The 21,285-nt window shown below is 40.7% G+C and overlaps 2 protein-coding genes and 1 long non-coding RNA gene across 4 annotated transcripts in view; 2 read left to right on the top strand and 1 right to left on the bottom strand.

Annotated features, from left to right (window-relative positions):
- b4galnt4a (beta-1,4-N-acetyl-galactosaminyl transferase 4a) overlaps nucleotides 1-6,886 on the top strand; it is a 213,992-nt gene extending 207,106 nt beyond the window's left edge. For both annotated transcript variants that reach the window (XM_056252080.1, XM_056252079.1), the window contains exons 19-20: nucleotides 4,365-4,491; nucleotides 5,897-6,886. In XM_056252080.1, the coding sequence (XP_056108055.1) occupies nucleotides 4,365-4,491; nucleotides 5,897-6,011 (242 nt within the window). In that variant the 3' untranslated portion in view covers nucleotides 6,012-6,886. The remainder of the gene's footprint in view (nucleotides 1-4,364; nucleotides 4,492-5,896) is intronic.
- LOC130086018 (uncharacterized) overlaps nucleotides 1-8,083 on the bottom strand; it is a 76,743-nt gene extending 68,660 nt beyond the window's left edge. The window contains exon 1 of the long non-coding RNA XR_008807194.1: nucleotides 8,038-8,083. This is a non-coding gene — a long non-coding RNA (uncharacterized LOC130086018). The remainder of the gene's footprint in view (nucleotides 1-8,037) is intronic.
- A 4,468-nt stretch (nucleotides 8,084-12,551) lies between these two features.
- Nucleotides 12,552-21,285, top strand: part of abtb2b (ankyrin repeat and BTB (POZ) domain containing 2b) — a 57,030-nt gene continuing 48,296 nt past the window's right edge. Inside the window, exon 1 of the mRNA XM_056252081.1 lies at nucleotides 12,552-13,872. Within this exon, the coding sequence (XP_056108056.1) occupies nucleotides 13,035-13,872 (838 nt within the window). The 5' untranslated portion in view covers nucleotides 12,552-13,034. The remainder of the gene's footprint in view (nucleotides 13,873-21,285) is intronic.

Genomic DNA, 21,285 nt, shown 5'->3' with positions numbered 1-21,285 from the left:
CGTGCGGAAACACCACACACACGTGCAGAAACACCACACACACGAAACACCACACACACGTGCAGAAACACCACACACGCGTGCAGAAACACCACACACACGAAACACCACACACGCGTGCAGAAACACCACACACACGAAACACCACACACGCGTGCATAAACTCCACACACACGAAACACCACACACACGTGCAGAAACTCCACACACACGAAACACCACACACGCGTGCAGAAACTCCACACACACGAAACACCACACACGCGTGCAGAAACTCCACACACACGAAACACCACACACGCGTGCAGAAACTCCACACACACGAAACACCACACACACGTGCAGAAACACCACACACGCGTGCAGAAACACCACACACACGAAACACCACACACGCGTGCAGAAACACCACACACACGTGCAGAAACTCCACACACACGTGCAGAAACACAAAACACACGAAACACCACACACGCGTGCAGAAACACCACACACACGAAACACCACACACGCGTGCAGAAACACCACACACACGAAACACCACACACGCGTGCAGAAACTCCACACACACGTGCAGAAACACAAAACACACGAAACACCACACACGCGTGCAGAAACACCACACACACGAAACACCACACACGCGTGCAGAAACACCACACACGTCCAGAAACACCACACACACGTACCGAAACACCAACACCACACACACGAAACACCACACACGTGTGCAGAAACACCACACACGCGTGCAGAAACACCAACACCACACACACGAAACACCACACACGTGTGCAGCAACACCACACACGGGTGCAGAAACACCACACACGGGTGCAGAAACACCACACACGCGTGCAGAAACACCACACACGCGTGCAGAAACACCAACACCACACACACGAAACACCACACACGCGTGCAGAAACACCAACACCACACACACGAAACACCACACACGGGTGCAGAAACACAACACACGGGTGCAGAAACACCACACACACGAAACACCACACACGTGTGCAGAAACACCACACACGCGTGCAGAAACACCACACGCGTGCAGAAACACCACACACACGTGCAGAAACACCACACACGTGCAGAAACACCACACACGTGCAGAAACACCACACACGTGCAGAAACACCACACGCGTGCAGAAACACCACACACACGAAACACCACACACGCGTGCAGAAACACCACACACGTCCAGAAACACCACACACACGTGCCGAAACACCAACACCACACACACGAAACACCACACACGTGTGCAGAAACACCACACACGCGTGCAGAAACACCAACACCACACACACGAAACACCACACACGTGTGCAGCAACACCACACACGGGTGCAGAAACACCACACACGGGTGCAGAAACACCACACACGCGTGCAGAAACACCACACACGCGTGCAGAAACACCAACACCACACACACGAAACACCACACACGCGTGCAGAAACACCAACACCACACACACGAAACACCACACACGGGTGCAGAAACACAACACACGGGTGCAGAAACACCACACACACGAAACACCACACACGTGTGCAGAAACACCACACACGCGTGCAGAAACACCACACGCGTGCAGAAACACCACACACACGTGCAGAAACACCACACACGTGCAGAAACACCACACACGTGCAGAAACACCACACACGTGCAGAAACACCACACACGCGTGCAGAAACACCACACACGCGTGCAGAAACACCACACACACGTGCAGAAACACCAACACACGCGTGCAGAAACACCAACACCACACACACGAAACACCACACACGAAACACCACACACGCGTGCAGAAACACCACACACACGTGCAGAAACATCACACACGCGTGCAGAAACACCACACACACGTGCAGAAACATCACACACGCGTGCAGAAACACCACACACGAAACACCACACACGCGTGCAGAAACACCACACACACGTGCAGAAACACCACACACGCGTGCAGAAACACCACAAACACGTGCAGAAACACCAACACACGCGTGCAGAAACACCACACACAAGTGCAGAAACACCACACACGCGTGCAGAAACACCACACACACGTGCAGAAACACCACACACGCGTGCAGAAACACCACACACACGTGCAGAAACACCACACACACGAAACACCACACACACGTGCAGAAACACCACACACGCGTGCGGAAACACCACACACGCGTGCAGAAACACCACACACACGAAACACCACACACACGTGCAGAAACACCACACACACGAAACACCACACACGCGTGCAGAAACACCACACACACGTGCAGAAACACCACACACACGAAACACCACACACGCGTGCAGAAACACCACACACACGTGCAGAAACACCACACACGCGTGCGGAAACACCACACACACGTGCAGAAACACCACACACACGAAACACCACACACACGTGCAGAAACACCACACACACGAAACACCACACACGCGTGCAGAAACACCACACACGCGTGCAGAAACACCACACACACGAAACACCACACACGCGTGCAGAAACTCCACACACACGTGCAGAAACACAAAACACACGAAACACCACACACGCGTGCAGAAACACCACACACACGAAACACCACACACGTGCAGAAACACCACACACGTGCAGAAACACCAACACCACACACACGTGCCGAAACACCAACACCACACACACGAAACACCACACACGTGTGCAGAAACACCACACACGTGTGCAGAAACACCACACATGGGTGCAGAAACACCACACACGCGTGCAGAAACACCAACACCACACACACAAAACACCACACACGTGTGCAGAAACACCACACACGGGTGCAGAAACACCAACACCACACACACGTGCCGAAACACCAACACCACACACACGAAACACCACACACGTGTGCAGAAACACCACACACGGGTGCAGAAACACCACACACGCGTGCAGAAACACCAACACCACACACACGAAACACCACACACGTGTGCAGAAACACCACACACGCGTGCAGAAACACCACACACACGTGCAGAAACACCACACACACGTGCAGAAACACCACACACGCGTGCAGAAACACCACACACGGGTGCAGAAACACCAACACCACACACACGTGCCGAAACACCAACACCACACACACGAAACACCACACACGTGTGCAGAAACACCACACACGGGTGCAGAAACACCAACACCACACACACGAAACACCACACACGTGTGCAGAAACACCACACACGCGTGCAGAAACACCACACACACGTGCAGAAACACCACACACACGTGCAGAAACACCACACACGCGTGCAGAAACACCACACACACGTGCAGAAACACCAACACACGCGTGCAGAAACACCAACACCACACACACGAAACACCACACACACGTGCAGAAACACCACACACACGTGCAGAAACACCACACACACGTGCAGAAACACCAACACCACACACACGTGCAGAAACACCAACACACGCGTGCAGAAACACCAACACCACACACACGTGCAGAAACACCAACACACGCGTGCAGAAACACCAACACTACACACACGAAACACCACACACGCGTGCAGAAACACCACACACACGTGCAGAAACACCACACACGCGTGCAGAAACACCAACACACGCGTGCAGAAACACCACACACGAAACACCACACACGCGTGCAGAAACACCACACACACGTGCAGAAACACCACACACGCGTGCAGAAACACCACACACGCGTGCAGAAACACCACACACATGTGCAGAAACACCAACACACGCGTGCAGAAATACCAACACCACACACGCGTGCAGAAACACCACACACGCGTGCAGAAACACCACACACGCGTGCAGAAACACCACACACGCGTGCAGAAACACCACACACACGTGCAAAAACACCACACACGCGTGCAGAAACACCACACACGCGTGCAGAAACACCACACACATGTGCAGAAACACCAACACACGCGTGCAGAAATACCAACACCACACACACGTGCAGAAACACCACACACGCGTGCAAAAACACCACACACACGTGCAGAAACACCACACACGCGTGCAGAAACACCACACACACGTGAGAAACACCAAACACACGTGCAGAAACACCACACACACGTGCAGAAACACCACACACACGAAACACCGCATACGCGTGCAGAAACACCACACACACGTGAGAAACACCAAACACACGTGCAGAAACACTGCATACGCGTGCAGAAACACCACACACACGAAACACCGCATACGCGTGCAGAAACACCACAGAAACACCAAACACACTATCACACTGGACTGAAAAACACGCGTGTCTCTGTCGCTGTAGGTTACTGGGAAGTGAACGGCTTCGGCCTGTTCGGGATCTACAAAGCAGATTTTGACAAGATTGGTGGGATGAACACGGAGGAGTTCAAGGACCGCTGGGGAGGAGAGGACTGGGAACTACTGGACAGGTACAAGGATTTTACACCCAATACGTAGATTTTAATACTATTCTTGTATTCTTTTCCAATACAATTTAGGATGATGACGATGATGATATTATTATTCAAATAAAAAAAATGTTATTAATTTTATTTGGTTTTTTTGTTATATTGATTTTGATAGTGACAATGTTGTTAGTATTATTATTAATAGTATTATAATTAATAACACTAATAATAATAATAATAACATGTTACATAAAAGATTTTGACAGTCACATTAATATTGTAGTTGTTATTTATAATAATAATAATTTATTTATATTATTATAATTGTGATATTGAATTGAGAGATTTTGACAGACATTATTTTTGTAGTTGTTGTTAGTAGTAGTAGTAATATTAAATATTAAGTAATATTAATATTGTTAAATAAATATTTTATTATTAATATTGTTATTCAAATTATATTGAATTTAAATCAATTTTGACAGTGATGTTGTTTTTGTTATTGTTATAATTGTTTGTTATTGCTAATAATAATAATAACATTGAATAAAAAACAATGTTATTATTAATAAACTTGTGATATTGAATTGAGATATTTTGACAGTGTCAAAATTTAATTTAATTATTATCATTATTGATGTTGTTGATTGTAATAATAATATGTTACATAACATACATTATTATTAATACAAATATGATATTGAATTGAGATATTTTGACAGTGAGTGACTTATATTGTTGTGTTTAGCAATAATAATAATAATAATAATAAATTATTTTTTAATTAATATAATTATTAAAATTATGATTTAATTGAATTTAGAGAGCTTTGACAGGGATGTTATTATTGTTAATAATATAAATAATAATAATGTTGTTAAATAAATGTGTTAAATAAATGTCATTATTATTAATATTATTATTAAAATTATAATATTGAATTGAAAGAGATGTGGACAATGTTATTAATATTATTATTATACTAATAATAATCATAATAATATAGCATGTTAATTAAAAAAAATATTTATTAATACAATTATGAAATTGAATTTAGAAATTTTAACAGTGTTGTTAGTAATACATATAATGTTAAATAAAACATTATTTATTATTAATAAAATTATAATGTTGAATTGAGATATTTTAAAACAGTAAGATACAGTGATAATATTGATATTAATAATGATAAATTAAAAATATTTGTCATTAATATTATTAAAATTCTGATTGAATTTAACTTAGAGCTTTGACAGGGATGTCATTAATAATAATAATAATAATAATACTTTAACATATTGTTATTATATCATAATACAATCATATACTGTTTAAATTAAATATTAAAATGAAATAGCTTAATTATAAATAAATAATAAAGGATGAAAAGGAAATCTCTCTCTCTCTCTCTCTCTCTCTCTCTCAGAGTTCTACAGAATGGGCTGGAGGTCGAGCGGTTACGACTGAGAAACTTCTTCCACTACTATCACTCTAAACGAGGCATGTGGAACTCACAGTCCAGTAAAATCCCTAAAGGATAAAACTGAACCTCGATGAGAGACTTCAAACAAACGTCCCGGGACCTTAAAGGACCAAACCAGCTGGGACCCGTCTCATGCGAGGACACATGATGTGCCAAGCTGCTGTCCGAACTCAACACACTCGACCGAGACAGAGACTCAGAGTGTGTGTTTGTACGTATCTCTGTCTGTTAGGTCAGGAGTTCTTTTAGGTGCGCGAAACTCGAGAGATCATCGCAGATTTATAAGAGATTGGGTGAATTTTACACTAAGCTAGCCGCTCAGGCACTTTGGGTCGCATAAATATGGGTTGCACTTAAGATATTAAATGCTGAAATGATTGTCTAAAGGTTTAGATGTGCGCTGGTTCTTAGACGTCTGCTTTTATAGCTGTAAATGTCACTTCCTGTTCAGATGTGACGCCTTCTTACACTTGAACTGTGGAAATGATCTTCGACTTCTGCTGTAAAGGACGGCCATGTGCTTTTCCCTTCCCAAGTCCTGCTGAACTTACGGACACGAGCGGACCCAGAAGGGCCCGCTGACAAATGAAATTATCCGTCTGTGTATTTGTCTGTATGTCTGAGCTGCTTCTTTTCTCGTTTTCCAATTGGTTTCAACATAGGTTTAATCTTTATTGGCTATAGTTTCCCAGATGCAGAAACCTTTTAGTCCGGACCTTTAGACTAAACTTAATCTCATTGATGCCGTATGGATTTCTACAGAGTATAATGGTAGGAAAAGGACGTTGTCCAGAAGTTGTGTGCCTTTCTTTGACGTATTTAACATGGCAGTCCAAACAGGGTGAGGAAGGAGTCCTGGAGTTTAGCTGTCTGGATTGTGTAGGCCCTTAATAGCATTGTTTTATGGAGATGAATGAATAGAAAATGTTTTAGGACAAAAAAAAATATCTTGAATTTTTGGAAGGTTCCACTATTATTTGGTCCATTTTTAAAGAAATGTTCCAGAATCTTTTACCACAGAAAATCATTTTGACTCCTAATAGTTATTACAGAAAAACAAAAAGTGCGTTTACAGTAAATGACGTAAAATAAATATATATGGGGCGAGGCATAAAAATATAGGCCTAACTAAACAATGTTTTAACATGAGACAAATGTGATAGAATCATATATTTCAAGTGCTTTCAGAACCATATAGCATTTAAAGATGGTAAGTTACGCACAAAAAAATAGCAGGACGTAACGTAACTATCTATAAAGTGCTGTTTACATCCACCCATATCATTTACCGCGGGATAATTCATCCACATTGGACCAGTCCGGCTGCTAAAGGGTTGTTTATTTAGACAGCTTTACAGCTCAAACACTTTTTTGGGGGCGAAAAAAACAATAAAAATATGATTTACTTGTTGTATTCCTCAGTTGGAAGTCGCTTTGGATAAACGCGTCTGCTAAATTAACACATTTCAAAACTTTTACACAAAAATACAGCTACTGTTTCAGATACTCGTCTGGAATATCTTGCCTCATGCTGTAAAAAGAAAATATGATCAATACCTTATAAAAACATGTTTTTGCTTCAACTCATTAAAATAAGTTAAGCAATTTTCAACTTTTTTTTAAGTTATACAAGATTCAACTAATTTTTTAAGTCAGTTTAATGTAATTTAAGTTGAAATGACTTAAACATCCAAGTTGAATGTACTTAATTTAAGCCGCTTTTTAAAAAAAAAATGTATACAGTGCATAGACTTTCATTACAAGTAGCCTACATTACTTTCAATTAGATTTTTATTTGTTTTTACAAACTGGCCAACGAGTCAGAATGGTTTTCTGTGATAATAGACTGCAATTCGGTCGACTTCCTATCTGAGAAGTGTGTAGGTGAAACTGTTATTACACTGACGCTGGCAGCTCGAGTTCATGAAATGGTGTGTCATTTGTTTCAATGCTGTAGCCTTTAACATCTGTATCGTACAAATGTTCATGTTTACAAGCCGGCATAACATTTTTATGTGTTTTTTATTTCATATCAGAAATACCGAGTGGTCAGACCATCTTTTGTGATTTTGAATCGTCCTCACCTTTTTAAAAGAGTAAATTGAGAAGTTTCTTTCTCCTCCTCCGCTCGATGTCATTTCAGGCCGCGTATTTAAAACACAACGAAGACAGGACAATAATACATTACGCCTAATACAGGGATCTGCATTACACGGTAATTTCTGTGAAATTGTTGTGTAGAAACTTTTCAAAATGTTTGCATTTTATTTTAACATTTTCGGGGTTCATTTTTCTGAAAAATAAAGTTTAAAGTTGAAGCGTCTGGAGTAGTTTGTTTTATTACAATCTTTGATCTTGAAACGAGATTTTGTTTTGTTCCGGTTGCTCAACAGGCAGATCATCGTGCTAACAATAACATAATAATGTGTAATACAGGTCCTTCTAAAAAATTAGCATATTGTGATAAAGTTCATTATTTTCCATAATGTAATGATAAAAATTAAACTTTCATATATTTTAGATTTATTGCACACCAACTGAAATATTTCAGGTCTTTTATTGTTTTAATACTGATGATTTTGGCATACAGCTCATGAAAACCCAAAATTCCTGTCTCAAAAAATTAGCATATCATGAAAAGGGTCTCTAAACGAGCTATTAACCTAATCATCTGAATCAACTAATTAACTCAAAACAACTGCAAAAGATTCCTCAGGCTTTTAAAAACTCCCAGCCTGTTTCATTACTCAAAACCGCAATCATGGGTTAGACTGCCGACCTGACTGCTGTCCAGAAGGCCATCATTGACATCCTCAAGCAAGAGGGTAAGACAGAAAGAAATTTCTGAACAAATAGGCTGTTCCCAGAGTGCTGTATCAAGGCACCTCAGTGGGAAGTCTGTGGGAAGGAAAAAGTGTGGGAAAAAACGCTGCACAACGAGAAGAGGTGACCGGACCCTGAGGAAGATTGTGGAGAAGGAACGATTCCAGACCTTGGGGGACCTGCGGAAGCAGTGGACTAAGTCTGGAGTAGAAACATCCAGAGCCACCGTGCACAGGCGTGTGCAGGAAATGGGCTACAGGTGCCGCATTCCCCAGGTCAAGCCACTTTTGAACCAGAAACAGCGGCAGAAGCGCCTGACCTGGGCTACAGAGAAGCAGCACTGGACTGTTGCTCAGTTTTGCATGTCATTCGGAAATCAAGGTGCCAGAGTCTGGAGGAAGACTGGGGAGAAGGAAATGCCAAAATGCCTGAAGTCCAGTGTCAAGTACCCACAGTCAGTGATGGTCTGGGGTGCCATGTCAGCTGCTGGTGTTGGTGCACTGTGTTTTATCAAGGGCAGGGTCAATGCAGCTAGCTATCAGGAGATTTTGGAGCACTTCATACTTCCATCTGCTGAAAAGCTTTATGGAGATGAAGATTTCATTTTTCAGCACGACCTGGCACCTGCTCACAGTGCCAAAACCACTGGTAAATGGTTTACTGACCATGGTATTACTGTGCTCAATTGGCCTGCCAGCTCTCCTGACCTGAACCCCATAGAGAATCTGTGGGATATTGTGAAGAGAAAGTTGAGAGACGCAAGACCCAACACTCTGGATGAGCTTAAGGCCGCTATCGAAGCATCCTGGGCCTCCATAACACCTCAGCAGTGCCACAGGCTGATTGCCTCCATGCCACGCCGCATTGAAGCAGTCATTTCTGCAAAAGGATTCCCGACCAAGTATTGACTATTGAGTGCATAACTGAACATAATTATTTGAAGGTTGACTTTTTTTTTTTTGTATTAAAAACACTTCTTTTATTGGTCGGATGAAATATGCTAATTTTTTGAGACAGGAATTTTGGGTTTTCATGAGCTGTATGCCAAAATCATCAGTATTAAAACAATAAAAGACCTGAAATATTTCAGTTGGTGTGCAATGAATCTAACATATATGAAAGTTTAATTTTTATCATTACATTATGGAAGATAATGAACTTTATCACAATATGCTAATTTTTTTAGAAGGACCTGTATATACACACTCAGTCAGAGCACTTTACGTTGTTGTTGTATTTTTTTATATATATATTTTCTCCAACAGCTTTCAGCCGCTAGAGGGAGCACAAGTACGGCGTTACAGTTCATCATGCAAGCCAGATGTTCAAAGTCAGTCAGTGAAAAGATTTAAGAAATCATATAAAAAAAGCTCTGCCCATATATTTTTGCCTGCATTCTTTTTCTAATCAAGATTCATCAAGTTAATACACCTTAGGCTTCATGACTGCACAATATGTTGCACAAGACTGAACATGAGGCAAGGAGAACAGTCAAACTCTGATTCATGAACCCAAAAATAGGTCTTAGCTAATGATTCAGTACTTTAGAGAGATTATGGGTCAGTATTGGTTTATTATCTTTCTGTGGGTGTTACTCAACAGATCTCAGTGCTGGCTCTCGCCAACACGACTCTGGGCATATTCCACAGTTATCAGCTTCACAAATCTTTTTCATAGTTTCGTCAAAAATCATACATTTAGCTATAACGTTAACTTTGTGTTATATTATATTAACTTGACAGTAAATTACAAAAAAAAAACAAAAAAACGAATTAGCACTGTTGCGACCGCAAATGTGACATCGTTTTGGATTGATCTTTTGGATATTTGTGGAGCTGCGCTTTTGCTATTGGAGCAAATGGGAATACATATAGCAAATTATATTTAGTTTCCTGTTCACCACTGTATACATTTAGCCAACTATGATCATAACTTCCGCTGTTGAGAACCCCGGAAATGTGAAAAATCTATTGTGACTCTGAGAAAAGAGAAAGATAAATGAAATAATTTACCTGCAGTGTAGATGGGTGGGGCAGGTTTTATGCACAATGTAAACATTACATACTCATATCATATGACAAATAAGTGTCACACTGGAGGACTTTGAGACTGTGCTTTCAGTGACTCATTATGAAGAGCTTAATGGAAAAATAACAAATAAACAATAATGCCTCACAATTTAGGCCTGTTCAGGTTCACAGAACTTCAAACCAATAACGATAACTATAAGCGTCCACACACACAACGGGCGAAAACCATCTGTTCATCTGCTCTTTAAAGTCGGACCGGACGTATTCTGATGGGCTGTTCGTTGTTCATCAGATGGAGAAAAACATTCTGAATGTGATTCCAATGATAGTTTCTGCGTGTCATCACAAGTGTGGTGTGGGCTTTTCTTATAGAATTAGAACGGTTTTATAACATTGTATAGTTGTTATCGTCGTCCCTGATGGTGTGAGCAAACCTTTACTATTCATCACTAGGCCAACTATCTACCAGACTCAGGTTCTTGAGAAGTGTAGGTGTTTTGAAGGGAAAGGTATAGGCTAACACTTTATTGAAATGTGCATACGTCATTAATACAGAATGATGCTTGATTAGAATTTAAATAAATATTAAAAGTAGGCCTTTGGTTAATGACAATGTATGAAAACAATATTTTTAATGCACTTTGACTTGATGATATTTGTCACTTTAGTCGAAATACTTAATAAACCACGTTATTTGTTCAGTCATTAGCCTGAAGCTGATAAATGAGAGATGCTGATAATGAGATAAGGAGTGTGTGGATGCCATTGCAATCTCCCAGACTAACACAATTAATGCAAATTCCTTAAGATAGATGAGACTCGGGGATTAGCACCGTCACTTGAAACAACACCCTTTTAAATCTACTTTTATTTCAATACAATACAAATTTATTTAGGCTATTCTCTTTAGATAATTTAGGCTATTTGTGGGCATAGAAAATGAATAAGATATGCGGGAACATACCTAAACGAAGGCAAAATAAAAATATAGTAAATGGGTTAAATATTATGGAACCAATAAAAAAAAATGAAATATAGCCTAATGATTCAGATTAAAAGTATCAAAGTCCGATTAAAAATTAAAAAAACGATATGAACAAAATAATCTGTTCTTGACTTCACTTTATGTTTCTGAGAAACCCATTTTGATTGATTGACTCCCCAGCGACTAACTTGATTGGCCTCTGTTAAAGGATAGTTCAACCAAAAATGAAAATTTGGTCAAAACGACGATTTACAGAATGTTGGTAACCAGACAGTTGTCGATATAGCCATTGACTTCCATAGTAGAAAAGAAAATACAATGGAAGTCAAGTGCCATCAACTACTTATCTAGTCTGGTAACAATTGAGGGTGAGTAAATGATGACAGAAAGAATTTCCATTTTTGGGTGAACTTAAGCGCTGAGTTCGCTTAGGCGGTATTCGTTTCAATAAATAAACCAATATCACTTTGTAAACGTTTTCCACTTTAGTTTTACTGCAAAAATAACATTATATCCTTGTTTACCCGCTTGTATTTTATTATTATGTAGCCTATAGCCTGTTAAAGATCAGTTGTAAACCTCTAAAAAGCTAAATTTTAATCAATATTGACGTCGTCGTTGGTTGTAATATGTGAGAGTTTGTCGCCTCTGTAAAGTAGATTCGAGTTTGATGGAGTGATTCACAAACGCTTCCAAATCGTTTCAAAAGAGTTGTTCAGAAGTTCAAATGAATCGTTTCGCTCGCGAATCAAACACCACTACACTCTCTCGCGCTCTCCTGCTTTCGTTCAGTCATGAGTTTCCAGTAAGAAGAGGCGTGTGGTGAGAAAGAAACATCACCCGTTTCTGAAGTATCAGTAAGGATTCATTTTACCGAGAGCTTCCGATTTAGACTAAATTGATGGATCTCCACTCTAAACTTCATGTCCAGTTCGGACTATTATTTTCAAGAACCGGATAACAGTAAACGAGAAATCCTGCGCACTTCACTACTCTTACGGGAATGGTCATTTGATGAGGTGAGCAAGTTTCCCCAAACATTTTTCTTTTTCAGAAGATGTAACTTGGACATTTTAAACTTTCACGCAATATATGTATGGTCAGTGGTGTATCAACAAAAACTGTTACATGAATGTCAAAGAGAAGCTGAACAAGTAGAACCAGCTTGAGTTTCGCGCAGCTGGAAAGTCTCATCCGCTCTCCGGTTCCTTTTAAAAAGAAAACCCCCGGGGAACCAGCAGAAATGGCAGGAACAAACAGCTCAAACATGAAAACTCTGGAGGATTTAACTCTGGACTCTGGTTATGGAGCGGGGGACTCGTGCAAGTCCTTGAGCCTCTCGTCGTCCAAGTCAAACTCGCAGGCGTTCATGAACACCCCTCACCGGGGGAACTGGTGGTACTTCTCCGGATCCATGAACAGCAGAAACAACAGCTGGGATACAGTCAACACAGTGCTTCCCGAGGATCCAGAGGACATTTTCTCGAAGTGCCCACGCTTACCGGAGCTGGAGGAGTTCCCGTGGACGGAGGAGGACGTGGGGAGGGTCGTGCGTAAAGGCGCGGGGAAGGGCGCCTGTCTCTCCGCGGAGGCTGTGCGCAGGCTGTCCACCCTGATGCGCAGAGCGCTCATCCGCATCTCCAGAGAGGCGCAGCGGCTCAGTGTCATGCACTGCAGGTGCACCAGGTTCGAGGTCCAGAGCGCGATCCGCCTGGTGCTCAGTTGGGCGCTGGCGGATCACTGCGTCTCGGCCACTGTGAAGGCCATATCTATATACAACATGAGCGCTGGAGAGCTCTTGCGCAAGGGGAAGTCAGCTCGGTGTGGGCTTGTGTTCTCCGTCGGACGGTTTTTCCGCTGGATGGTAGACACTCGGATCGCCGTGCGCATCCACGAGTACGCGGCCATCTGCCTGAGCGCGTGCATGGAGGCGCTCGTGGAGGAGGTGGGCGTGCGCGTGCTGATGGCGGAGAGGGACGTCCTGACTGCAGAGGCGCTGGAGGGGGTCATCAATAATGATGCCGAGCTATGGGGTGTCCTGCAACACTATGAGCATCTCATCTGTGGGAAGAACGCCAATGGTAGGTACTTCGCTGGTACTGTTGCCTAAACTCTTTCTCTCGTCTGTTCCTTGTGGCTTAGTGGGTAGATTTGGCTGAAAGGTGTTGAACCATTATGTACTTGGGCATGATATACCTCAAGATACTTCAAGAGGAATTGGCCCTCTAATGTGTATGTGTAAAATGTGAAAAATATATTTATAGTAGTCAACATTTGACCTGGATCAAGAAAGTTCATCAAAGTTGCCCTAAAACAATAAAAAAAAAAAAAAAAAAAAATTCATGTATAACTTTGATGGAAGGTTTTGATCCACTTCAAATGTTGATTACGGTGTGTGTGTGTATATATATATATATATATATATATATATATATATATATATATATATAACTAAAAGAAAACAGAAAATATAAAAAAATTAATTCAAAATATTAACAAAAAGGAAATGAAAGATACTAAAATAACACTGATTACGACACAAAATGTGTGTATCTAACAAACTTTTTGAATTTTAAGAGAGCAATTTTTAATCAAAACATTTCACGAGTTTGTTGAGTTCAAGATTATTCAACAATACAAACACTTTTCAAAATGAGATTTGTGATGAGTATGGTGGTTGTGAAACATAATGGAAACGTTAGTAATGATCATTATTAATGTGACGAACTACACCTGTGGTTACTTTAGGACACCTGCGTGAACTTGAGGGGAAATGACTTCATACTTCCTCATCTTCATAAAAACACTGCCACACCTGTTGATTATGACAAATTAGTACCTTTCAAGTTCATAAACTAGATAATTTAAAAGCTGTGCATGATACATTGGTAAAATACTGGCATGATTGTACCAAATTACAATTTGGTGTGAGTTATCTGTACTAAAACACTGTTGGTAGACCTACACAAATATGGATAGCTCTCCTTATTAGTCTTCTTGGTGTTTGGTCTAAATGAAAACTAGCCTAATTTACAGAAATCACAGTTCAGTTACATCATTCTGCCTGTAACATTACACACTTCCTCTTCTCCAGCTTTGAGAATTACCCCTCTCTGCCAAGTTCTGCATCATCTAGGTTGCATTTTCATTTTGATTTGTCTGTGGTTTACCAGCATTGAGCATGGGTTTTTTACAAGCACTTAGTTTCTTGTTTAGCAGACCAATCTTAACTGAACAGGGATGCAAAACAAACGATATCTGTAAAAGGACAATGATGATGACTGATGACTGTCCTTCTTTCGTCATCATTACTCATGAATTCATTATTCTCTGTCTGCCGTGATGTCATTCGGGACAAATCCTATATGAGTGGTTGATGTGACAGTTTGACATGCACATAAAATGGACTAGATTTATATATTCTCTGAATAAATTAGAGCTGTGCTTGTCTGTGCAGAATTCACCACCACAATATGGGTTGCCATTGTGTTGCTATGTAGGTGTTTTGAGTGTTTTTAAGCATAACTTTGGTGGGTGTTCTTGGTTGTCAAGCTCTATGAAATTATTTTCTCTAACTATTGCCCTGTTTACACCTGGTATTAAGAAGGGTTTTGGTTGATCCAATCACAAGAGGACACTAAATACATGGTTACGACCACTTCCAGAGGTAGTCAAAAACACATTTGACCACATTTTACACTTGCTTTTGTAGTGTGAACGCTCATGTGGTCGAATACATTGGAACTGCCACAAAAGACCGTCTTCTCTCCACATACTGACCTAATGTGTAAGCATTATGGAAAGCGCTAGCCAGACGGGATTTAAACTTTGTCGACTGAAGAGCCAAGTTTGGTTTGAAGACGAAAGACTGTTCTCTCACCATTCCTGATTTCTAACACACTCACAGCGTTCGGGGTGGACTATCAGAGCAGAAACCAAAGCTGATGTTCTCCATATGTTTTTGCATCGTCTCCTTTCGCATTCATATGTAAATTGCGTGAGCTTAATTCATCCATTAGATCGAAAGATTTGAAAAAGTCCATACATTTACCCACCCATAGACCCTCCCCTCGAAGAAATCAGGATAGAAATGGTTGAAAGTGGACAAAAGAGACGGATTAAAACACCAGGTGTAAACGGGAATGTGTCTCTCGTCTACTTGATTGACCAAAATGCATCTTAATACCAGGTGTAAACAGGGCCTAGGATTCGATTCCCGCCTTCTGTGTCCGAATATGCACACTTCCCTTCTATATACAGGTGAAACTCGAAAAATTAGAATATCGTGCAAAAGTTCATTTATTTCAGTAATTCAACTTAAAAGGTGAAACTAATATATTATATAGACTCATTACATGCAAAGTTTGATTATGGCAGCTATGAAAAGCTTTTCACAATATTCTAATTTTGAATTTGGGGTTTTATTAGCTGTAAGCCATAAAATTATAACAAATAAAGGCTTGAAATATCTCACTTTGCATGTAATGAGTCTATATAATATATTAGTTTCACTTTTTAAGTTGAATTACTGAAATAAATGAACTTTTGCATGATATATTTAAATTTTTCGAGTTTCACCTGTAAGTAAAAAACAGTATGTGAGATGATTAGTATGTTCAAATTCATAATATCCCATGAGACCACAGGAGAGGATCTGTGAATGGCAGTGAAGAGATGCAACTGACTCTGTAGGTCACATGATAATGACAACATCCAGCCGAACACACCTATTCATACTATTGAGAAGTTTGTTTCTCATCAAATAGTTGACAGTTATGCAATTTTTTCACTTCTTTGATAGTCAGATTGCTTAGAAAAGTATATTTCCCCAACAAATTTACAATTTTAGGTATCATCCATGTTTGTAGCAAAAATGGCACAGGACACTTAGCGAAAGTTAGCGGTTGTCAACAATGTAGTAGTTTTATCAAGTATTTTTGAAATGTTTGATGTATATGGAGTTGAACAAAGAGTGTAGTGTATGTTGAAATTGAAATCAGTCCTCGAACATTTCTGTACAAAAGTTAAAGTTGAAATGAAACATTGAAACGCTCCAACAGTGTAGCTAACTGATTTCAGCCATGCTACAGATAGAAGTGAATGAAATATTGCTTCTAGTCTAGCTATGAGAACACTGCGGACATTACAATAATTTCCATGAGATTATTGAGGTAGTGAGAAATAAAAGAATAAAAAAAAAGATCAGAGCAGTGTGGGTGTAATAATTAGGCTACGTTAGCTAAAAGCTCTTTTTTGGCACGGGTAGTCGAGATCTCAGCTCTGCATAATCCTTACACAGCTCACTTTCTCTCGGATGACCATGTGGGCATCAAATTAGGTCGGTCCATAAAGACGACCCAATGGATCAATGTGCTTTCAGGGCAGCCGTGTTAACAAAGTGCTGCGCGTGCACTTCACAAAACCCTCGCGTGCCATTTCTGTTGATGAATGGGCATCTGATCCACTGCGTTTCCTCAGTCGAGTGCAGTAGATTGAATCTGAAATGCCTTAAATGTGGATCATTGATGATTTCAGCTGTGACTCAGTGGCCTCTCAGAATGTGTTCACAGTACTTGATTACGCAAAGCATCTCGTAACCAGATTATTCATAATATGCTTTTGTTGGCTGCTATTATGGCTTCTGAGAATGCCTTCTAAACAGCCTTGATGGATCAATGCACATATCTTATACGTTTGCATAGTTTTCTTCTGATCCCCTGACTTTAAAGAATAATCTTCTTTTAAAGCAACACCAAGTAACTTTTCCTCAGCAGTCGCCCTACAGGTTGGAAGCGGAATTGTCCATTACTGCTGTCGTAAATAATTTAGCCTACCGCAGCCTACTGTCGCACGCGCACGCTCGCGTGAAAAAACTATATAGTGTTACTTTAAAAGTGACCCATATCCGATATCTGCATTTACACTATACACTTGGCACAACAAACCCAAGGTAGACGTACTGATTCGGAAAAGCTTAGGCCCAAAAGGAAGTAAAAATGGCGCGATTTGCAATGGATGCAGACGAAATGATAATACGAGGTTTTGCTTTCCGCACCATCTTTAAAGGTTAGCAAAACTTTGGGTTGAGCCTTCGTCCCCCATTGAGCCATTGAAAAGAGTCATGTGATCACGGTCGGTGTCCACCTGAGTTGACGTCATTCGCCACCGTCACTTTTTCAATAGCCACGTTTCCATAACAGATTTGGGCAAAACTTTTGTGATATTTTATAAATGTCGATAAAAAATGGTTGCGAAATGACGGCATTTCCATTAACCGATGTTATGTGACTAAAGCGTAATTTTTTTCCTCTTGCGATAAGTCATTCCAAAAATCATGGCAGCGGATGTTGGTAGGTTTACGTATATCCCAGCCACCGCACTAGTTTTATTTATAATCGAGGGAGACGTAGGCATGTTATCAAAGCTTTAATGGCAAGGAAAGACCCTTATACTTGGCAGTGGCACGTATGAGGTGTTTGTGGGTGTTTCTCCCTCATATCTGCTTCAAGGTCTTGATAAATTGTGGCATTTCTTTGTTGTTTAGAATCCAGTATTCCCGTAATACGTTTGTCTTTTATTTGAGTTTAATAATGAAGAACTGTCTCGTCTTCTGTCCAAAACCTCGTCATCTTGATCGACTTTTACGTACGTCAGGTGACCTGTAAATGCCGAAAAACTTTTTACATTGCAGTTTGGCGAAATATTCCTTTTTCGAACTGCCTAAAAAAAAACTCATGCGAGCGTAAAAACTTTTTTTTCAGTATATGGGAGTTTTTGCAAAATGGGAGTTTTTGCAAAATGAACGTGTTTCCATTGGCCGTATTTTCAATTCCCAATTTCAATTTGCACAATTTGAAGGGTAATGGAAACACGGCTAATGACGTACATATTGACGGAAGATGTACGTTTCAATTGACATATTGTAGGCTACATACAGGCATTGACGGAAATATCCGATCTGTCCTCTTACATGGCAGACGCAAATGCACATATCCAATTCATATCAGATTTATTTCCACATATGAATGAGGCCTAAACCGATCGGAGAGTATCGGAATCCATGAGCTGTTTCCCTCTTACACGTGGGTCATATCCGATCTGTGCCACATGGGCAGAAAAAATCAGAATTGGGTCACTTGAACCGTGTAATGTAGATGCTGCCATAGAGAGACTTTCCTCAGTCAAATTAGTTCCAGATAGATAAAGTCCTGTCTTACCATTTTAATCATTTAATAACCTGCTTCACTCCAAAAGACATCACATTATGGAATAAAAGGACTTTAAAGGAATAGTTAACTTAAAAATGTACTCGCTCTCAAGTTGTTTCAAACCTGTATGAACGAAGAACACAAAAGAAGATATTTTGAAGAATGTCGGTAACCAGGCAGTTTATGAACCCCTTTGACTTCCATAGTAGGTAAAAAATTCCATGGAAGTCAATGGGGTCCATCAACTGTTTGGTTACTGACATTCTTCAAAATATCTTCTTTTGTGTTCTTCGTTCATACAGGTTTGAAACAACTTGAGGGTGAGTAAATGATGACAGAATTTTCATTTTTAAGTGAACTATTCCTTTAAGGTTACTGTGATGGTAGAAGTATCTTTACTCGCAAGACTACAGAGCTAGGTACTTTCAGAGTAATTCATAGTCCTTTTGCTACAAAAGTTCTTCTCTATCATCTGCCAACCAGCCCCACATCTGGAAGTCTTTAAGACTTACTTCTCTTTGCCAACTCAAGTCACTCCCACTTTCTCCAACACACACTCCATTCCCCTCTCTGCCTCTTTGTATTTACTTTAGTCCTTCTTTCCTGGAGCCGTTTCTGTGAACGCACATGCTTTTAACAAGGCGCCCACTGTACCAGCATCCCATTTAAAATCCAATGAACATAAAGGTCATGAGGGTGGACTCAATGTATAGTTTTCTCTTGCTGATAGTTGCTATTGATATTCACATTGCAGTTGAGTGTGCAGTGAATGCTTAAGTGTTTCATGGAGAAAGCATCTACACACTTGACGACTCAAACTCACTGTTGAGAACGTCTCCGAGCTCGACCCAGATCAGGACATGAACTTTGTCCCTTTTCATTTGCGGCTAAACAAGACTCTGGACGATCCTGGAATTTCTGGCACTGCTTTCGTACATTGGCTATTGGCTACCCTGATGGAAACATTTCAACACCAAAATATACTTACATTTTTGAATATGAAGTCTGCAAGCTAGTGCACTTGTCTTGTGTAGGTTATTTTTATCGTTCATGGATTTTGGATGGCAGTGAAAAGGAAAACACCTTCTTGCATGGCCAGTGGAACTGTTTATGCATACTTTCAAGCCAAAACCAAAGGCCCAGCTGTACAAAAAGCTAAGACTTCTCTACTAGCGGCTAAAAACAGCTCAAGTTCAAAATCATATAAAGCTCCTTGTGCTCCTTAAACATTTCTTTTACTAGTCATTGGCATTAGCCTAACTCACATGTAACCTCATAAGTGACTGAAATGGAACACACTACATAGAGTGAAACAAAATATATCACACTTTATGCGAAGTGCACTATTCGACACAATGGATTACAGTAAAGTTTTATGTTAGCGAGTGGCTAAGCTAACAACATGATGATGCTCTCTTGAGCATAACATATATATCATACATAACTATTAGGTGAACCATTAATCACATACAAGACCTCACTTCATGAGGTGCTTTTTTCTTTTTCTTCTCAGGCTTGTCGTATTGTATTCTGGGATTACCCTCAACTGTATCTAAGAGGGAGCTTCTTGCTCAATTTTACTCCCTACCATTTCTTGAACAGCATTCTGTGTCAAGACCGCATCTTTGATGCCTGAAAGAGCTGTCTAGCTTAGCAGCTCACTAGGTTTTGGGATAGAGCAGTTGAATGTCCTGTTTGCCTAGTGAAATCATGTTTGCAAAAAGCTTGGATACACTAATTAGAATGTTATCTCTTTGTAACGGGACTAGAACAGTTTGAATACAGATAAACCCTTTGTTAACAACAAACGTTTGAGGAATTGTAGCTTTTGATGCAAATACTACAGTGTCAATAATGGCGGCAGTGTCGAGTGTCTCTGCGTTTCATTTGGAGGTTGTTTATGGAATCACAAGATTTAGTTTGGGACATAATCCTGTTGAAGTACTCGAGGATTGTTGGAAAGCCGGAGAGAAAGGCGGGTGAATAGCCAGCGGATTGAAGCCGGTCAGCACGAGGCATTATATTTTGGCGCTCCTGATTCAGCTGTAAACATTCTCATAGGTCAATCCTTTGCCTGTCGCCATGACAACTCTGACCCCAGACAGGAAGTTAGGGGAAGAATGGGAAAATGGCCAACAATGACACATGCAGGAGTTTAATGTTGAGGTGAATTATCATGAGGAGAAAAGCCTTGCACTTTCCAGCAGTTAAGAAGGATGAAATGGAGTGATTATGGATGAATAGTTCTTCTTACTCACTGCAAAGTGTCAGAAAACTCGCATTGCA

The sequence above is a fragment of the Rhinichthys klamathensis genome, unplaced genomic scaffold, assembly GCF_029890125.1.
Source record: "Rhinichthys klamathensis goyatoka isolate OS25496 unplaced genomic scaffold, OSU_Roscu_1.1 h1tg000092l_1, whole genome shotgun sequence".
NCBI lineage: Eukaryota > Metazoa > Chordata > Actinopteri > Cypriniformes > Leuciscidae > Rhinichthys > Rhinichthys klamathensis.
The sequence above is the reverse complement of the archived record's forward strand: the minus strand, read 5'-3'. Positions and strand labels throughout refer to the sequence as shown.